The sequence below is a fragment of the Chamaea fasciata genome, unplaced genomic scaffold (genome assembly GCF_029207755.1).
Source record: "Chamaea fasciata isolate MVZ Bird 193981 ecotype frontalis unplaced genomic scaffold, bChaFas1.0.hap1 SCAF_3, whole genome shotgun sequence".
NCBI lineage: Eukaryota > Metazoa > Chordata > Aves > Passeriformes > Sylviidae > Chamaea > Chamaea fasciata.
In genome coordinates, this window is record NW_027094088.1 from 13,788,178 (window position 1) to 13,809,058 (window position 20,881).

Here is a 20,881-nt window from a genome sequence, read left to right on the forward strand (position 1 = left end):
CTCCCATGGTGTATGATACCAAAGTTTGTCCTTTTTAAAGCCCTTTCACCAGGGGTCCCCTAAATCCGTTTTTGGATTGTGTGCGGTGGGAACAGGCAGCTTACACGGAGTTCTGACCTGATTTTTTTACTCGGAGTGCTCTTGCAAGGAAAATAGACTAATGCACAGGAAAACACATTTGGTTTTACAACAGGAAGAGTTTACAAGTCTCCAGCCATTAAAAGATAACAGATAGATTTGCCTGTAAATGGGAGCAGCCAAATTGGATTAGATATTAATATACACTGAGGCACACCTTTACAAGAAAGGGACACTACAGAGGGTTGTTGATGTGAGAGTAAATTAAAATTACATAATGCTTTCAGAGATGTGAAGCAAGATAATGGAGACTAAGTGGTTCAACTACTTTAAAAATTAAAAAAAAAAAGGAGGTTGGACTAACTAACAAATAAGTATGAATATGTTTGAAATGATATTAAATGGTGTATGCCTAGGCAAGCTTTTTGACTTTCACTAAGATTCTTCTCATGTTATTTCAGCATTTTTTTATAAATCCATCTGTTTTCTGCAAATCTATGTAGAAGTTACTTCCATTGAAGTGCTAAAAAAAGAGAAATTGCTTAAAGTTTTAGTCACTGCATCTATACCAGCACATTCAAAGAGAATATTATTCATTTAAGTTTTATGCAAAACTGGTCTTTCTCTTGTCAAAGAAAGCAAACATTTAAGGAACACAATGATTCACGTAGTTGACCCAAATCATCTGCCTCTGCTGGGTTCAACCACCTTTCCTAGCTTGATGTCAATACAGAGACACAGAGAAAGAGTGTTACAAGACTCTCACTGCCTTTGCTCTCCATTTTTCTTCCTGAAGATCCCTTGGCATGCCCAAAAATAGCAAAGGTTGCATATAAAAGCAAGGCAATAAACCAGTAGCAATTAAAAAAATGCTGACTGAAGATGGAAAACATCAGAGATGAAAACTGTCCAAAATGATGAACAGCTACATCAAGCTCTTAGTGTACTTTTCCCTCTCTGCAGTTCTGAAGTCAGAGAGGCTTTGATTTTAGGCTTTGATTTTATTAACAGATCTCACCCATTACACTCAGCCTGTGCTGGACAGAAAAGAATCCCAAGAGAAAAATGGGAATTTTTCAGAGCTGATTGCATGTCCCTTTCATAGCAAGATTGGCACATGGGATAGTCACCTGGAAGGGCACAGTGGAGGTAATGGTCTGACTTAGGGTAACCCTGATGTTTCTATGTCAAAAGTTATGCTGCAATGCGTCTCTTTTACAGAATCACAGGATGGGCCAGGCTGGAAAGAATCACAGTGGGGCATCTGGTCCAACCTCCCTGCTCAAGAAGTTTCATCCCAGAGTACATGGCACAGGACTGTGTCCAGATGGTTCTTGAATATCCCCAGGGAGGGGGGATATCCGCAGACTATCTGGGTAACCTGTTCCAGTGCTCTGTCACCTGCACAGCAAGGAACTTCCTGATGTTCATGTGGAACTTCCTGTGGCTCAGTTCCTGCCTGTTGCCTCTTGACCCATTGCCCAGCACCACCAAGCAGTGCCTGGTCCATCCTCTGGCCCCTCCCTGCAGATACTAACAGACATTGATGAAGTTCCCTCTCAGTCATCTCCACTGGAGATTGAACAGACACGGTCTTTCCCTCTCCTCATCAGAGAGATGCTCTTGTCCCTTGATCATCTTTGTAACCCTCCTCTGGATCAGCTCCAGGAGGTCTGTGTCTCTCTTGCACAGAGGAGTCCAGAATTTAATTGACAACTTTTAGCTGTCGGCAGTATTTATTCTGCCACAGAAACTGAAAACAGGCCAGGGATGTCTCTGTTTCACAAGAATGTAGTTTGTTTATTGCAGATTAGCTTTGCCTTTTAGACAGTCACCACATGAGTTTTGATCGATTGGTTCAGCACTTGGTGTATCATCTATTCGTATCAATGACAGTACAAACTCGGGATTTTTCTTTCTCTCTCTCTCACTTCTTGATCAATAGTGCAAGGGACAATTCCCATAATCCTTTTCTTATGAGAAATCTTTTCCTGGGCACTAAAGGTATCTTTTTTCCTAGGTTTGTGAATACTTTGGTTATCACAAGTACATTGTGCTATAAACAGAATTTGCATTAAAAGCGTTTGCTGTACTGCTGACAAAAATAGTAGATTTCAGAAAAAATTCTATATCCATTAAATGCAAAAGGAAATTATGGTTTGAAGATCTGCTAACAGCAGAAGGTGCTAGATCTGAATATTAGCAAGTCATCTAGATCAGATAATAGATGATGTTCTGAGAAGTCCTAATAAACAGAAGCTAAACTAACAGAGAAGTTGACATAGATTAAGAAAAATATAACACACATGCACACACATTTACCACTTTGTATTTCCCACCAAATTATTTTTAATAAACGACCAAAAATTCTGTCTTTTAAATCTATACTTGAAGTTCTTTCGGCTCAGTAATCCCGTTTCTTAAAGACCTGTATGAGATTGAAAAGTGAATAATTAAATCCATGTTGACTGTGCCCATTTATGAAAACCTGGTGCATATACAATGTGTTTACATAGTTAAATAGATATTAGAAGTGTTTTAATACAATAGTTCTGTAGTATATGGCATATAGTAGTTCTGTATTTTGCTTATACTTGGTAATTTTCTTGCTTGATGTGACTTTTGGTGAGTTTTAACATTTGCCCAGCCAGTCTCTCTGTTTCTGACTTTCTCTGTGAGGTTCACATGTAAACTGCTTTAAAGATTGCATAATGACTGTTTGGCATGTCCTACAGGCAAAGGCCCAGAAACCCTTTTTGCTGGCTATAACCTCAATGATAATGAGTGGCACACAGTGCGTGTGGTGCGGCGAGGAAAAGGTTTAAAGTTAATGGTGGATGACCAGCAGGCCGTGACAGGTACCGTGCCATTGTGATTCCATGGTTCCACATTTTTGGGGGGAAACACAAAACAAAACCCAAACAAAAACCCAAAACCAACCAAACAAAAAAAGTCAGAAGTAAAAATACTTTATCTGAGAGAAACAGATTATTTTTTTTTCCTTTTCTTGAGTAAGATTCAAAATTCATGTTATGCATCTTGGAATGCTGGTACAAGAAGTGTGTTATTACACTTGATATTAATGTTGCTCTAAGGTTACTATTGAAATGAATGAAAACCTTCATGCTGACTTAAATGAAAGTTTTTATACAGTGGTTGGAGAGAAGTAATTTCATACATGACTAATGAGAAGACAAGCAAAATGCCTTTGGCAACACATTATTAGGGCTAAACTCTAAGCCACTGCTGGAAGAAAGAATTTAGTAAACATTTTAAGGATATTCTACTGTGGTTTGAATCTTGCATCAACTGTCCTCAATAATGATATATTAGGCAGCATGTTTTTCTCAAATACTAAAATAGCAGTTGGGATGAGACAAGAAAAATGACATGCATGCTACCAGATGATAGAAATGTATTTCTATATTTATATTATCAGAAATGCTAATAGAGAGTACATTCATTGATTTTGTTCTGTACAAGGCAATGCATACATGCATGCTGTTAATAGCCACTGATCTGGCTTCTGGCCCTGATTCCTTCCTCAGTGGAATGTGTCTAAATTTTTTGTTAGCTATTTAAAATTATCCTTTGGGGTTTTTTTGTAGCATTAAAATCTTTTATCATTGGTTCTAAGCTTCGTTAAAATGGTCATATGTTAAATAGTTTGGGCTTTTTTAAAGAGTGTAACTTTTTTAATAGTCTCTTTTCACCTCTGCAAAACATTGAGGGTTGTGTCACTGGCAGAAAAATAATTCATATAGTTGCAAGAACATATTTTCTAGAATCAGAAATTACAAATATATCCTCCAGCGCTGAAGTCTGTGCATGTTATAATGCCTAGGGTCATTTTCCCAAGAATGTAGATGACCTAAATAATTTATTTTTGATAATAGATTTATAGTATGGGAGGAAGTATATTAAAAATATTATAAACTTGCTGCATCAACTGCTACTCAAGGCAGATTCCTGTATAGAGAAAATTGTTTAGATCAAAATCCAGTGCAAGATCCAAATGCATAATTCCCGGACCCCTAATGCCAGAGTTCTAATTTACAAATACTGCAGGTTACATAACCTGGGTTCAGCTTTCTGGTGCAACACTTGTATTCTTTCCACAACCCAGTATCTACATCCAAAAATGGCCAGTTGACTTGAATTCCCTTTTAGTTCTTCAAGCTGGAAGTTGTCTGCATTTGCATAATCCACAGATGTTTAATGTTATTAATCCAAAAGGAGAAACTCATCACAGTATTTTGGTGGGAAAAAAGATATCCTAAGCTTCCTAAATTCCCTGTAGGAATCTGTGTGGCCAATCTGTGGCCTCCTCCACCACTGAGGAGGAAACTGCTGTATGAGAAGGAACAGAGGGAACTTTAAATATGGACAATCTGCAGTTAGTTCCATGCATGTCACATTTCCTACAAATAAAATCTTTATTGTTGTGTAAGTGATGAGGTTTTTTGTTTTGTTTTATTGGAGGGTGGGGGTTTTTTTGTTGTTTTGGGGTTTTTTTAACACTTAGTGTTTTACAAGCCTTTACAAGTTTAAATTTCAAATGTATGTAATAGAATTTAATGTGTAGTAGCTTTGAATTTCCTGAATGGATAGGAAGAGTTGCCATATGAGATTAAAGTCTGTTTGTTCTAAATTGCTTAGAACTTTTCTGATGTCCCAACATTCAGAAATTTGTTTAAAATACAATCTATTAATTTTTCATGTGAAAGGTTACTATATAGTTTTATGAGGAGTATAAGAAAGTAAACTGACGGCCTACTAAAAATTCCAGCTTTTGCCTACCACACATTGTTTTCCTTTTTTGATTCCATTTTCTATGCCATATATGAAAGAAACCCCATTGGATCCAGAAAGCTTAAACTGGAGGAAAATCCATTACATAATTCAACCTGACTTTTCAATTTTTACAGATTATAAAAAAAAACACTTGTTCATTTGTAAGTTGTGCTTGGTTCTCTTTGACAAATGCATAATGTGTGCATGGATACATAATATAATTCAGAGTCATAACTAGCTTTCATTGGAAGCCATGTAGGTGGTTTTGAAGAAGTTACTCATTATAGAAGAGTTTAAATACTTCCAGCCCTGATGAGCCTGATTTTCTAAGCAAATAAAAGTGGTTGGAAGGTCACTAAATTTGAATAACAGAATAGCTTATGGTTATGAACAGAATTTCAATTGCCCATTTGTATGAGGTTTTTCCACAAACGTGACAAATTAAAAAAAAAAAATAAATCACCAAATCCTCAAAAGCCCAACCTTGCAAGTACAAACTACATTCTCTTTTTCTTCACTGCTGCACTTACAAATCCTGTGGAGCATTATCTGAAATCTCAAGTCCTGTTTGTATGTTTGTAGAACTGAAATGTGAAATGTTGGAGGGATATTTGGGATGTGAGCTCACGTTCTGAAACTTTTTTATTACTTTGATCAAGAAAGAAATACATTTAATGTCCTGGGGATATTGTGCTACAGGCCAAAGCTTGGTGGATTTTTGCTTTGACATTATTGGAATGCCATCTGAAGGGATACAAGACTGGAATATATAATGTTCCGCTCTGAAACCTGATCCTTAGCTCTTTGGCTGTGATCCAATGTACAGCTCTTGTCCTAGCAAAAATTACACATTTGGCATTTTTCAAGACAGCTCCCTGACTCATTACGTCATGGAAGAACCCACTTTTTTTTAATACATTCTGAGAAAGTGGTATCTTCAGAACTGATGTTTAGAAACAAGAACATCAAGAAGACTGTCCCTGGGGTTTAAGGTGCCTCTTCCAGTGCTCAGCCCCATGAGTGCAGATCCCAGGTGGTAGTGGTGTTCAATGACAAGTTCTCCTAGACAACTGATCCCAAAGCTAAGTAAGCTACTTGTAAATATTTATCATAAATTATTAAAGCAATTTTTTGTGCCTGAATGGTATTAAAACCTACAGAGCTATATTCCCTGTAACTTCACTGATGTCTGTACTTGTGTCTCAGTGCTGTTGCTTAACCTGCTCGTGACTTCATCTCCCTGGGCAAATCCCTGATATCGGCATTTCTCTTTTCCTTGTCTTTTCCCTGTCACACACATGTGCACAGACACTTGCTTATGACACCTACAAAAGTACAGCTGTGTCAGCCTCCTCCAGGCTTTCTGCACCAGTTCTGACATGTCCAGCCTGGGGCAGTGCTCACACTCTCTCTTAGAATAGAATGTTTGGGGATGGACAGGGAGAACCTGGCTTGTCAACAGCTTTGCCACTGTGGGAACTTGTATTAGAGCAGTTTTATGCTAGTATTTAGTCCAGTTTGGCTAGGTCTGCTCTTCACCTTCTCTGTACTCCATGAGAGACATGAAACAGCTAAGGAGCTGGGGAATCTGTGCCATGGTTTGCGAAAGGTACATTAAGTGGTGAAATTCATTAGTAATAAGAATCTGTTTTTCCACACAATGTGACCATGAATCAGCTCTGTGAAAATACTGCCCTACTTCTTTAAAATAAGCATGGAAAAAAAATGGAAGTTCTGTCAGAAAAGGGAACTCTTCAGTGAACACAATTTTGATGTGCTGGGTAAGGCATTTAATAACTAGCTTAAAAACTTACCTGACCTGTATGCAGTGTACTCTGGAAGTGCTGATCCTTTCCTCCAGATTAGCTTTACACTCAGCAGATTTCAGGCTTCTTGCTCTGCAGTGGTCCTTGCATGACAGAGAGAACTCAAAGGCAACTGTGGGGCTTGCTTTTGGCTGCTTTTCTGATGTAAGCAAGTCCCTTGTTTTTTCCAGGATTACGAAACACTGGCATGCACCCTTCCTGCGGGTTTTCTGCTCAGCCCATCTCTTGGGCTCTGCCCCTTCTCCCATGGTTTATCCCCATGGTACAAAGCCAGCAGTTTTCCAGCAGCTCTCCACCCTTGTCACACAGGGCTTTGCAGCAGGGCTGGCATTAATGTACCTAAGACAGCTGAAACAGGAATCCTTCCTCCCACCAGTCAAATCATGCACATTGAAGCAAAACACATGGAATAAAATTCCTCAAGCTGTTCTGTTTCTCTTTCATGAGACTCTGATATTGTTGGTGTAGCTCCGAGATTGACTTTTGTGATCTTCATGTTAAGTAATTGCACTTGCTTATAGTAATATGGTTAAGCGTAACTAAAGTGAGGGATTTTTTTGGCAGTTTAATGTACTCTGGTAAAATGTTTCAGTTGAGAAATCTTGCTGTTGGCCTTATCCAAATATACTGAATGCCTTGGAAAGGCTCCTGGATTTGCCAGTAATTAGGATGAATTTGGAAGAATTCCCCTTGTGGTCAACAATTTGCCTTGCATATTCCAAGAAGTGTGAAAATGATGCAGATACTTAATCACATGATGTGCTCTTTGACTTTCCATTTCAGATACTAACACATGTTTTCTTGTTGCTGTTTAAAGGTCAAATGGCTGGTGATCACACACGACTGGAATTCCACAACATAGAAACAGGAATAATAACAGAACGGCGCTACCTATCTTCTGTGCCTTCTAATTTTATTGGGCATCTACAGAGTCTAACATTTAATGGCATGGCATACATTGACTTATGTAAAAATGGAGACATCGATTATTGTGAGCTAAATGCAAGATTCGGGTTCAGGAACATCATAGCAGACCCTGTAACCTTTAAAACAAAAGCAAGTTATGTTGCACTGGCCACACTACAAGCGTACACATCTATGCACCTTTTTTTCCAGTTCAAAACCACCTCCCTGGATGGATTGATACTTTTTAACAGTGGCGATGGAAATGATTTCATTGTGGTTGAATTAGTAAAAGGGTATGTATGGATTAGCGTAACGACAAAACCAGTCCATTCAAAATGTGTGTACAGGAGGAATACACAGGAAAGTTTAGGATGCAAATCTTTTTTTCTGACTGGATAGATGTGATGGATAAATGTTTCTTCATTTTGAACTTCATGTGCTTTACTGTCACTCTTTCTTTCAGATGAAGCTAAATGCCTGAAATGTATGAAAGTAAATAATAGGTATAACTTCTCTCGTGTTTACCACAAAGAAGTGCTAGTTTGTAGCCTCCCTCTTGTTCTCTCTCTCTACGTATGTATGCATGTCTTGGTACATGGAGTGCTCGCTGCTTTCCAGAAACTTGGGACTGCACCTCAACTCATCCAAACGAGTGGCAATTTCTCGGAATGACAGTTGCTTTCCCATCTGGCATTCATTGTTGTCTTCTGGTTTTGCCAGCTCTGCTGAGGAGTACAAGCAAATAGAAAATACTAGACATATTAATTATTGCCCCTTTGCTATGTAAAGAAAAAGGAAACTTTTCCAATTTTTTCTCTTTTCCCAGGTATTTACATTATGTGTTTGACTTGGGAAATGGTGCTAACCTCATCAAGGGAAGTTCTAATAAACCTCTGAATGACAACCAGTGGCATAATGTCATGATATCAAGGGATACCAACAACCTACACACTGTAAAGATTGACACCAAAATCACAACACAGAGCACAGCAGGAGCCAGAAACTTAGATCTCAAAAGTAAGTACAGTTATTCTTGTATTATCTGCAGTGAGGGCCATTACAGAGTAATAAACAGAATAAATCATGGATGTAAAGTACAATATATATTTGTAATATTGCATGAAACCTTTTATTTTACAATAATCAAAATTATCACAAGAGATTACATCATCTTAACCAGACAATTCCAGCTTAGTAGTACTTCTGCACAGGTACGTACAACTTTAAATATGTGAAGATCCCATAGGAATAATTTAAAAAAAAGAGCAGGAAATACAAAGTGGCCCATGTAACCAAAATATAGTTGAGGGACTAAAGGAGGCCTAAAACGTCTATGTAAAAAGCTTGACTTTTGCATGAACATAGATTATAGAAGTAACATAACATACTCATCTAAATATGTAATGTATATAATTTCTGTTGCGGATGGGGTAAACTTTGTTTTACATCACTAAACCTACATCTTATAAATCCAGCTAGATTCTTAAGATCCATTTTTTATAAACATATGTATTTTTTAAAATAAGTGATAGCAGTGAGTTCCATGGATGGGTTTCTGAAAATCTAATTTTCATTTGAGGAAAATATCTTTTTGGAAGGATGTATTGGTATACTTTTGAAATAATGACTACCTAATCAGACATAAGAATATATTTTCTGGTCGTGTTAAAAGTACAGTGTGTTTTACCATTCTTTAAAAAGTCTCTTGGCAGGAAAACCGAAATTTCATAACAGTCAAAGAAATATGAAATCTCAAAAGCCAGGATGTTCAAAGTAGATATTAATATTCCATCAAGAGCTTATTTCTTGCTGCATTTTCTTTTAACTGCCTCTGAGTCACAGATAATGAGCTGACCTTGGTAATTATGCTGGATTTTGTGATATTTTACATGTTTGCCTCACTTTAAAGTGCCGTTAAGAATGTAAGAAAGACTGTGAAAACTCAGATATGACATATCCTGATATGTCATAATCTTCAATAAGATATTCTTTTATTTAAAAACCTAGCATTTCTGATAAAGTTTTTTGGATGGCTCACACTCCATTCTTAAAGTAGCATTTGGAATTTATGCCATGTTATTTCTCGAGTTTGCATTCTTTTAAACATCATAGATTTTTTATTGGAAAAGTGTAATGTTTCAGCATTGGTTTTGATGCTGTAGAAAAAGCATCCAGCTTGTTCCTTGACATTTTTAAGATGGCAAGTGCTACTTATGCCTATGTCTATATCTTTAATACGTTTGGCTCTTTTCCTAGTAGTTAAATCAGGCATGGGTAGGGAAAAAAAAATTTTAAAAAATGCTGTTGTGAGCTGATAATTACCACAGCCATTTTATTCGATACATTTTTCAAATGATTGTGGTGGATCTATGGCGTGTCACGTTATTTAAGGAAAGCGGATCAAGTTCTCTCCATGTGCTCGGTGAGGGCACTAGAGAGCGCTGTGATCTCACCGAACGCGCTGCCCGGGGAAAGCTCAGCAGCGAGGACAACCTACAAAATCGAGCATCCCTTTGTATGCGGCGCTTTGAAAATGCTACTTTAGCCTTACGCTTTTGAAGTAAAACTGTACCCGTAGCTGCCGTGTTTTCATACTTTGAATTCCTTTGGGGAGGAGGAAAAAAAAAAAAAAAAAAAAAAAAAAAAAAAAAAAAAAAAAGAGAGAGAGAGAGAAATGAGGAGCATGGGGAAAAAAACCCACTGATTTTCTGTAATTCACCACCCAGGGAATGTGGATAGTGAAAGAATAACAAGCCTGACATGTTCAGTGCAGGAATATATAACAAGCGCCTCTCTAAAACTGGTCTAGCATAAGCAGGTCCTCAACCTCTGTCTTCTCATAATAGTATGCCTCATTTAATTTTATTGTTTTAAATGTATTATACTACATTTTGTTCAGTCAGCTTCCCTTAAATATCGGAGAGTATATATCATGAGAATTTTGGTTGGATTTGGGAGAGGATTCAAGCTGATACTTTTTAGCCAGCAGGCTGAAAGGGAGAAAAATTTGCCCTTCGTTACTGTTTCTCCTTCCTTTGTATTTAGTAGAATTGGTCTACTGTAGTTGCTTCTTTTCTATTTTATGTCTGTGTTTCTTACAGTGACATGTTTCTTTTGTGCTAGAAACACTCCATATACTCTCCTGGTATAGTTACAGTTAATTCATTGTCCTGTACTATCTTAGCCTTAGCAACAAAGCAAATGCAAAATCACACTTCCTGCTACTGGTATCAATAGTTCTGCTTAGCCAGAGTTACCATTAGGTAAAATATAAATGTGTGCAGATAGCATGAAATCTGCAGCCATCCTGAGTAATTGCAGAGTTACCAGATTTCTGATTTTGAAATCCAAGCTGACCCTAGAAAAAGAAATCCACTGTATGTGGGTTTTTGCAAATACACAGTGAATTCAGTGCAATGATACAACACAGATTGTGTTGTCAAGCCTCCACAGCATGGAAGTTGTCTGGGAGAGCAGACAGCTGTCATAAAAGTATGGGAGAGAATTTCTAATACATGTTTCCTTTTGGGTGTAGGATTTGGCTACAGAAAGTTTATTATCACACACATCAGTTCCCTGCATAACCTCTGGTACAATTTCAGCAGCTACCTGTGGAAATACATATATTACATCCTGCAGCCTAATTATTTCTGTAATTAGATGGGTAAATTATAAATTGGAGACAAATAAATGAGTGAAAATAATTCTGTGTTTGGATTCCAAGAACTGCATTATTTTTTCTCGCAGGGAAAATTAGCAAAGTTTGCTGAGGTGCAGTTCTAGCAGATAACCTGTAAAGATAAATGAGTTTGAACAACAAAAGCAGTGCAGCTCAAGCCTACCAACAGAGTTACACAGCAAATTTCCTTTCATGTATTTCATGAGCAGATTCCCTGTCCTGCTCTCAGGATAGCTCAGATGGTTGGCATGGCTGCAATTCAAGGCCTTGAGAGAGTCGGGTGGAGGGGAATTCTTGCTTGTTGTACTTGATGCTGTGCTCTGATGTTCTGAGGGGTCTGAGTGGCCTCAAAGGGCACAGAAAAACAAGAGAAAATGGAATTTGACTCCTTTGATGGAGTGACTACATTGGTGACAAGGGAAAGATTACAGATGTCATTTATCTGGACTTCTGTAAAGCCTTTGGCACAGTCACCCACAACATCCTTTTCCCCAAACTGGAGAGATGGATAAGAAGGTGGTTGGACAGTTGCATCCAGTGGTGGTCATTAACTCAAAGTCCTGATGGATATCACTGACAAGTGATGTCTCTCAGGGGTCCTTGCTGGCACCTGTGTTATTAAATACCTTCATTAATTGATGCAGACAGAGGGATTGAGTGCACCCTCAGCATATTTGCTGACGACACCAAGCTGAATGGTGTGGTTGGCACACCTGAGGACAGGATGCCATCCAGATGGACCTGGACAAGCTGGAGAAGTGGGCCTGTTGTGCTGTCATGAGGTTTAAATGAGACCAAGAGCACGTGCTGCACCTGGGATGTATGAACACATGCTGGGGGATGAACAGATTGAGAGCAGCCCTGCCCCAAAGACCTTGGGGATGATGGTGGGTGAGAAGCTAGGCAAGACCTGGTCGTGTGTGCTGGGAGCCCAGAGAACCAACATGTTCTGAGCTGCATCAGGAGCACCATGGGCAGCAGGGAAGGGAGGGTATTTAGCCCCTCTGATCTGCCCTGCTGGGACCCCACCTGAAATGGAATACTGCATCCAGCTCAGGGGTCCCAGCACAAGGGGGACAAGGACCTGTTGGAGCGAGTCCAGAAGAGGCCACCAAGATGATACAAGGGATGGAACACCTCTCCTATGAGGAAAGGCTGGGAGGGTTGGGATTGTTCAGTCTGGAAAGGAGAAGGCTTTGGGATGACCTGATTTTGGCTGCCAGTTCCTAAAGGAACCCTGGAAGAAAGGTGGAGAGGGGTTTTTGTACAAGGGCCTGTAGTGACAGGATAAGGGGGAATGGCTTCAAACTGAAAGAGTAGATTTAGGTTAGATATTAGGAAGAAATTCTTTACTGCGAGGGTGTTGAGGCACTGGCACAGGCTGCCCAGAGAAGTTGTGGATGCCCCATCCCCAGGATTGTTTAAGGCCAGGTTGGATGGAGCTCTGAGCCCATGGCAAAGGGGTTGAAACTGAATGATCTTTAAGGTCCCTTCCAATGCAAACCATTTTGGAATCCTTGTTCCTCTTTGTTGCCAAAGAAATGTCTCCCTTTTTAGACTGTGAGTTTTACAATGTCTATAACATCTCTTCCCTCTCCACATTTTCCTTCCGTGTGGTATGAGAAACTGTAGTTCTGTCAGAAATTATTTTATTTTATACATACTTGAAGATGCATGATCTGCTTCCAAGGAGGAGGACATCCTGAAGCACACTTTATATCCACTTACCTACTAGGGTTTGATCTTCCTCTTGCTTCTCTCCTACACATATAGGCAGTATTTTAATCCCCAAAGTTTTCACATGCTTTTTACAACAACAGGCATAAAAAACCCTGCAAAAATCCATTTGGAATTCTCTTGGAATACCCATCAGAGAATTAAAATATTTTAGAATTTTAATTGTTTATAAATTGAAATGAGAAATTGAGATATTGTACCAAACAAGAAGGTAAAGACTGCTGAACAATAAGTAGTTACAAACGTTTATATGAGTTGGTTGTTTCAGTGCTTCAGTATCCAATCCAATTTTAAACTTTCCAGATCATAGAATATATTCACAGATACGCTGTATCCTCTAAGATGATCTGTAGTCATCCTAATCCTGATATTGGGGTAACTATGTATTTTTTAGAAGTAAATCACCATTATGAAAAAAAATCCTACACAGGTCAACATTTATGAGTTAACTTTTGCTGCCTGTGCATCATTTCATATGTCAAGACCTGCTTTTTTGAACTGATATTCATAATTTCCACTTGTGTCACTGTCATCATCTTTCATATGGCCTTCCCAAATGTCAGTTTTAAAGCCCACTGTAAGTCATATGTTATTCCTGTGCTGTTATATCACTGCAGCCTCAAAAAATGCTATTCATTTTAGAGCACACATCAGAATCAGCCTACTTGAATAAAAATAACCTGTCTAGATCTCTTGTTGTCTGTTTTAGTTTTATTTCTGTATCACTTCACTGGTCCCTGGCTTCCTTTATTCTTTTGAGTTAGGGCTGCTGCTTCTGTCTCTGTGTGCTTTTTCATTTTCTGTTTTGTCCAATACTGTGAAAACAGACTAGACTGAAGCACCTGAAAGAAAAGTAGTTATATTAATTTCTGGTATCACCTGAGTGGTTTTACAAATGCACCGAAGTATAGATCTTCAATGTGCATAAAGATTTGCTTGGCAATCAATTCATCCTTGTAAACTTTGAATGCAAGTAACTAAATTATCAGTAGATCTACTAGCCTGGCATATTCATTGATGATCTGTAACAGTCCCTTATTCTATTGATATTTCATTTGCCTGTCAAAGTAGGTTATTCATACTGAGCCAAATTAGTCTTGATCATAACAAGGAATTTCTATTTCAACAGTGGAAATTGAAATTGTTTCAATCTCATGTAATATTTCTCTCTGTTATTTTATATTGAAGCAGTTATCATTGTTGCCTCATTATAGGATTTTTCTCTACACTGCAAGGTCTCCATCAACAGCAGTGATCCTTTATATTTTTATTACTAGAGAAACAAAACTTTAAGAAGCACAGAAACATTGTACAAATGAGCACGTATTAATGCTTAAATTTCTCAAATAATCATGTGTGAGTTAAATATAATGACCTTGCCAGTGGGCTGTGAATTCTTCATGCAGAAATAATGTTCTATTTCAAGTACAGAGTTCCAAATACTGTCAAGAGCAAATAGATCTTCCCAGTGTGACCTATTGGAGTAGACAATGGCAAATGCAGCTGTTGTCTTCCTGACAGTGTAGAAAAGCAGACTCTGTGCAGAGGAAAAACAAGGGACTAAAAACTGAGAACTCTTCTTTGGAACTTCCTGCGTAACAAAGTTCTAGAAGTAGATAACAATAGGTCATTGGACAACCTGGTCTAAGGGGAATTCCTTTATCTTCCTTCTTTTACCACTTTCCATATGCTGCTTCTGAATAACAATGTTGTCTACCAGGCTGTGAAAATAATTCTGATAGTGCTAAGCCTTCAGAAATTGTATCCAAATTGCCAAAATTATAAGATGGGGTAAAAAATTGACAATCTATTCCAGTAGTTGTAGATAAAATTAAGACATTCTAGAGTTAGCACAGTAAAGCCAACAACAATGCAATAGTCTGTCAGATCAGTACACGGTGAGAAGGGTTTTTGTTTTCTGCCTCTTCTCCCCTGCTCTTCTCAGTCTTTTCATACATATATGACTGGATAGATTTGCGTTCATTCATACAGCTGTTTGACATGTTATGTTATGTTTGACAGGTTATTACTGCTGGTAATTGTGGAATTTCATTCAAGCCTTTCTGGAACAACAAGTAAATGTTATGTTAAGAATAATACAGGAAGCATAGATGCTCTTAAAACTTACCAAAACCTCTGTATGTTTAGTACAAATATGCATCCACTGCATCCTAGCCCCCCCACAGATACAAAGAGTGAAGAAGCTCATCCTAAATTTGCTTTAAAATTTGCTGCTGTGAACCCTCATTAACCTTGGTATTTTAACTGAGCTGTCCTTTTCGCAAAAGGGCAGCTCCACGGAATATCCTCAGAGACTGAATGTGATTGTCTTGATCGAAAGTAGTATCATATAAAAATTACTCTCTGCAAGCCTACATTCAAAATGAGAATGTTTAGCATCTCAGCTGTTTGGCAGCTTTATGTGGAGCACTAGCCAAAGGAAGAATTTTGAAGATGATGATCTTTGAGGTCTAGTAGGTCTGTTGGAAAGAGGAATTCCTCACTATTTTTTGAAAGCAAGCTCTGCTAAGAATATGTGTTGGCTGATACAGCAAAAAGTGAAAAAATAGCAGAAGGAAGGGAGATCTAAAAATGCTATGCCATGCAAATGCCAGCTTCATTAGATTTTGTCTATTTTTGAGGTGCATGCAATCTCCAGAAGTGGTCAGAACAGGAAAGAAATGAAGGACATTGATGTGCTTCACCTCTCCACCATAGCCATCCCACTCATACAGAGTAATTGGCCTAGCATTGATTATGTGGGAGATGGATTGCCACGCACATTTATATGGCAATTAGATTTTATTATTTACCATTTAACATGCATCGCCAACCTTCCTCACAGTCCATTGCACAATCAGACTGCTTTAGTTTTACATCTGTTTAATCTTTTTCAATGCCAGTGCTCTCCATCTAGTCTTTAGTGGGGGTAAAAAAAAGCAGAGAGAAATAGAGCGGCTGGGAATCTGAAGATTTTTATTGCCAGAAAATTGTTAAATCTTTTTGTGCAACAGTTTCTTGTGAGGAAAAAAAATGTTTTTTGAGAACAGAATTGTTGGGGAAATGGTGGATTTAGACTGGAGAAGTCTTCAGATGCGAGCACTTGCCTTTTGAATATCTCCATTTGTTTATTCAATCCTTATCTCCTGAGGACGCTGTGTTGCTGTTTCTCACACACCAGCATGTCGCGGCACTCTTCAATGTTACTGCTCTTTATGGGGGTGTGACACGTTCCCCCGGGGCCCCGTGAGTCCCAGGCAGTCACCAGCCGCTCAGTGTAGAGTGCGGGATGGGCCTTGCTTCCAGCTCCGAGATTCCTTTATTATAACTTAACTCGAAGACACAGCAGAGGCTAGGACCTAAGAATCTCTAAAGGAAAAATCCCTGAAAAAAATGCCTCCCCTCAGGGCAGGACAGTGGGTTTTAAGGGACCACTGGGGGGGGGGGGGGGGGGGGAAGGGAGGGGGAGTTCAGGGTAGGGATCCAATAGGAGAGAGTTACTAGGCAGGCATTAAAATTCTGAAACCAATAAGGGAACACAGCAGGAGGGGAGAATTGTAAACAACTAATAAGGTATCGAAGATTGGGAGATTGATAGGGAACAATCAGGAAGAAAAGGCAGGGTTAGGAAAGGATTGACAGCTAAATAAGGGAATGAAATCTCGGCAGTACTAGCAGTACAGGGAAAGGAGGGGGGACATCTTGGGACTAAAGTATTAGCTTGGGGGACAACAAAACAACCCATTTAACATAAAAACATATCATGACACCAGCACTTCCTATGACACAGCTTTTCTTGCCTGTGAAACATAGGCACATTTGTGTAATCCTTGAGGAGCACTAAACTTAGTCAAAAAATGTAATAAGAATGGAATCTGAGCACCAAGAGTTGCATGCAGAAGTGGACAGCACATCCAGAAGAACATAAGGAAAAGTTTCTTGTCAGAATAATATTTGTGGAGCTGTGGAAAATCTTCAGTGTAGTTACGTGTAGTGTGACGGAATCAGGAGACTGGAGGTGGAGCAGCCCCTGTATCTCCACTGTGGACTGCCATGGAAATTCGTGGCAAGTGAAAACTGAGATGCTGTTCCTGGTGCACCCATCAACTGTAAATTCTTTCTGAAACCTCTTAATTCTCCTCGCCTTTTTTTTTTTTTCTGTCAGTGTGGACTACAGGGCAGTCCTACTATGAAATGGTAAAGAGAACAGTCAAGTATCACTCAAGGAAAGAAATGTCTTCAAAGTTCAATTCTCTTGACAAATAACTGCAATATGTACAATGTGCCAATAAGGGTGCCTGAAGAAAACCCACAATGTCAGCATTTCAGTGCTGGTGATTTATTTTTCTTTTTCTTTTTTCTTTTTTATCCACAATACATTTAATAGGGTATTCGGGCAAGGCACTGAAAACAGTGTAGAGTTGGGGTGAAAAGATCAGTTTCTATATTCCTTCCCAAAAGAGTGACTTGGTAACCTGGGAATTCTTCTTTATTTTTTTTTTCTTTTTATTTGCCTGTAAAAATTTTGCCTTGCTTGGTTATTAGTATAAGGAATGTGAAAGATGAAATCCACCACCTGTCACATCAGGTGACATAGCCTCTTGCCTGAAGTATTTGAAAGGACAGATAACTCAGCAGAGTCTGGACAAGTAAACTAGCCACCCTTTCCCTCCTTAGGTGAGAGAGGGTCTAAAAGTGGCAGAATTCATCACTCCAATAGAGAAAATATATGAAAAGACTATTTTTCTTAAAAAAAAAAAAAAAAAAACCACAAAAAACAAAACCACATCAAAACCAAAAGACATCAACCACAAATCAATACTGAAGCTGCAGAATGGACTCTTTGAAGTGTGTAAGCGGACATAAAACACTAAGTTTACATTTTCATGTCTTCTCTCAAGTGCCCTTCCTTGCAAGTGGTAGACAAAATTCAGTCATGCTTTGCTCTAGCACCAAGCGGGCCTGGGAATGCACAGCAAAGTGCATATTCTCTGCTGCAAAGTAGGTTTGAAAAGCCATATGCTGGAGCGTATGTGCAGCAGAAGCCATGTGGATGCAGCATTTCAGCCTTTGTCAACTGTTCTTCAGTTATTAATGGGCTATGATCACTGTGGACTTCTTGATTTATGGAAAAAAAAGAGCAATTATGTCTCATCAATGTTTTTTCGAAGACCAACGACTTTCGATCTGGAACAAAGAGCAAATGTTTACTCAAGATTGATGAAGGTGAGTAGAGACACTAGAATGACCACTCATCCACCGTTCAGGCCCAGTTCCTTTTCTAAAGTGTGTGCTGAAATTTGAAAGAAAAATTTCCACTGTGGTCTGACTATTGCACAGAATAAATGTGGAAAAGGTGGGTGATTTTGTACACTGGGGAGGTGAGAAGGTCATAAAGACTAAGTGGACTCCCATATTTCAGTGAATGTCAAAGACATCTGAATGCCTACCTGACATTTCCATTTGTGACTACAGCCCTTAATTCGCAACCAGGTGTCTCTTCTTTTAGTCGGTGCATATTCAGCTTGTGTAGAGTAATTTATTTTCATGTTTCAGTTGCCTTAAAAACATCATGAGCTGGGATTGTGTGGGTTGTCTTAGGATGAGTTCCACCATGTACTTTGTAGTGCAATTATTAAGATACTACAAAGCAATTTCCATTGATCTGGTAGCAGCAGCTCATCTGTTTTAGGAGAGACTGGAATAAAGTGAGCACTTTTTTCTTTTGAGATTAGACTTTCCCTTTGGCATTTCTCAGTCTTTGTGCTCCTCCTTTGTCTTTGCCTGCCTGAGGGAGGAAGCTGTTTTACGCTTAATCATTTTTAAATAACAAATTGGGAGAAATTGTGCCTGACACCTTGGCTTTGCCACAGCCAGATGTTCCTTAGTATTTTCATGAGTCAAATAAAGGAATTGTGGAGATGCCTGCTGTGTTTTCAGAATCCACCACAGTATGCCAGGGTTATCCATCTTTTTCCTGGGCAGTAACACCTCTCTACTACACCACAGAAGAACTCTCATTCCTAGCCATACTAATGATTTAATACAATGTGACATTAGAAATGTGACAAAGCAACTTTTTCCAAAGTGAAAGAGAAATTAGGAATACAGCTGAAAGGACTTCTAAAACTAGCAGCAAAACAAGAGGTTGGGGGAGAGAATGTCTGCTCTTGGAGAGGATGATGGATTTGAAGATGCTTTTGTTCAGGCATATAAAAATATTCCAGAGATATATTTTTTATGGATTATGGAGAAGTCAAGCCACAATTCCTTCCTGTTGTATTTCCTCCTTATTTTTCTTTTTTTCTTAGTCATACATGGAACCATATTTGAATTAATGGTTTTCATTTTTTCGCAGCAAAGGTGTTCAAGAAATGAACAGCAGATATGTGCACAAAGCGCACAGATTTAGGAGGGTAAAGAAGTCAAACTATATCCTGGTTAAACTGCTTGTTCCCTGATGTCATAAATCTCCTGTACCAAACTGCTGCTGGTTTGGTTAAGGGGTCAGGTGCAGCAGTCACACCTGAGCAGTATTCTTATTCACTTGTTACCATCATAAACACATGGAAAACTATTTCCTCTCTACTTCTGTTTGAAGGTAGCTGTTAAATGAAGTTAATAGTTTTTGCCCACCAGCATATATCGTGTAAGAATTCTCAGAAAGGGAGAAAAGGAGAAAAGTCTGTGAAGTAACCTGTCAGCAATGTCACTGGTGACAGATAATAACCCTTAATAGCTTCTGTTAGTTAGTCAGAAAATAGAACAGTGTCTTCAGTCTTTGGTTTACATTTTTTTGGTTTAGCATTTGCAAAGTTCTTATTTTGAAGAATTGCAGAGGCTTGAGATAAAAAAAGATGAGCTATTACAGGAGGACTTGGCATTTGTTTCACCAACAGTTGTGTGTGACTCACTGTTGTGTGGTGTTCTGAGTGCTTTTGCATAAGTGTGATTCCAATAATGAATACATTGAGAACTCAAGTTAATTTATTAGCTAGCAATTTGTTTCTGTGTTAAACTTACTTGTTATTGAAGCAGAAATCAGGTCTAAGTCAAAAAAGAGATAAATAGGTGTAAATAGGAAAGACACAGTTGAAATAACTGAGGATCTGCAGTACCTGTAAAAGATGCAAATTAAACCCACTAAAATCTTCTCTTTATCAGTGCTTACAACATAACTGAGTGGTACCATCACTGCCATGAGCAGGTGAAAGTGCTGCCTTCCAGCCAATTCCTCTGGCTTGCCATGAACCTGCCAGTGAGAACATGCATGAAGCATATTTTTTTTTCCCTCAGAAAAACAAAGAGAGAAAAGAATCCTCCCACTCAAAAAAACAAAAAAAAAAAAAAAACAAAAAAAAAAAAAAAAACCAAAAAAAAAACAAAACCCCAAACAAAAAAAACCAAAAACAACCTGTGCATTGACTCCTAACACAAGAAGAAAGAGAGTTGTGAGATTTGCTCTCAAATAAACTGCTTTATTTGAAGCTTTTCCAGTGATCAAAAGGAAATCTTGGATCACTATATTACCTCACCTACTTCTTTACTACCCTCAACTTTGCCTGTGACAATTGATATATATTTTATGTAAACTGGCTATTTTAGTTTATAAATTAAAGAAAATCAGAATTACTATGAGAAAAATGAGACTTTTTCAGGAATGCATTTAAAAATCAAACTGAACTCTAGAAGAGAATATGTACAAGGAAGGCAACTGCTGAACTTTAGTTCCTGAAATTAGGCTTACACATTTTCAGTGGGTAGCAGTGTAGCATTAATGTTGCATTTAGGCTCCAGCCAGTTTACGCAATGGCATAATCTTGTATTATTGATCTGATGAACTATACCTTATTTCATGAAA

At 38.5% G+C, this 20,881-nt stretch overlaps 1 protein-coding gene across 13 annotated transcripts in view; it reads left to right on the forward strand.

Annotated features, from left to right (window-relative positions):
- The window catches only part of NRXN1 (neurexin 1), a 684,323-nt gene that overhangs the window by 316,274 nt on the left and 347,168 nt on the right, over window positions 1-20,881 (forward strand). For all 13 annotated transcript variants that reach the window (XM_066178062.1, XM_066178063.1, XM_066178065.1 and 10 more), the window contains 3 exons: window positions 2,814-2,936; window positions 7,516-7,897; window positions 8,431-8,621. In XM_066178062.1, the coding sequence (XP_066034159.1) occupies window positions 2,814-2,936; window positions 7,516-7,897; window positions 8,431-8,621 (696 nt within the window). The remainder of the gene's footprint in view (window positions 1-2,813; window positions 2,937-7,515; window positions 7,898-8,430; window positions 8,622-20,881) is intronic.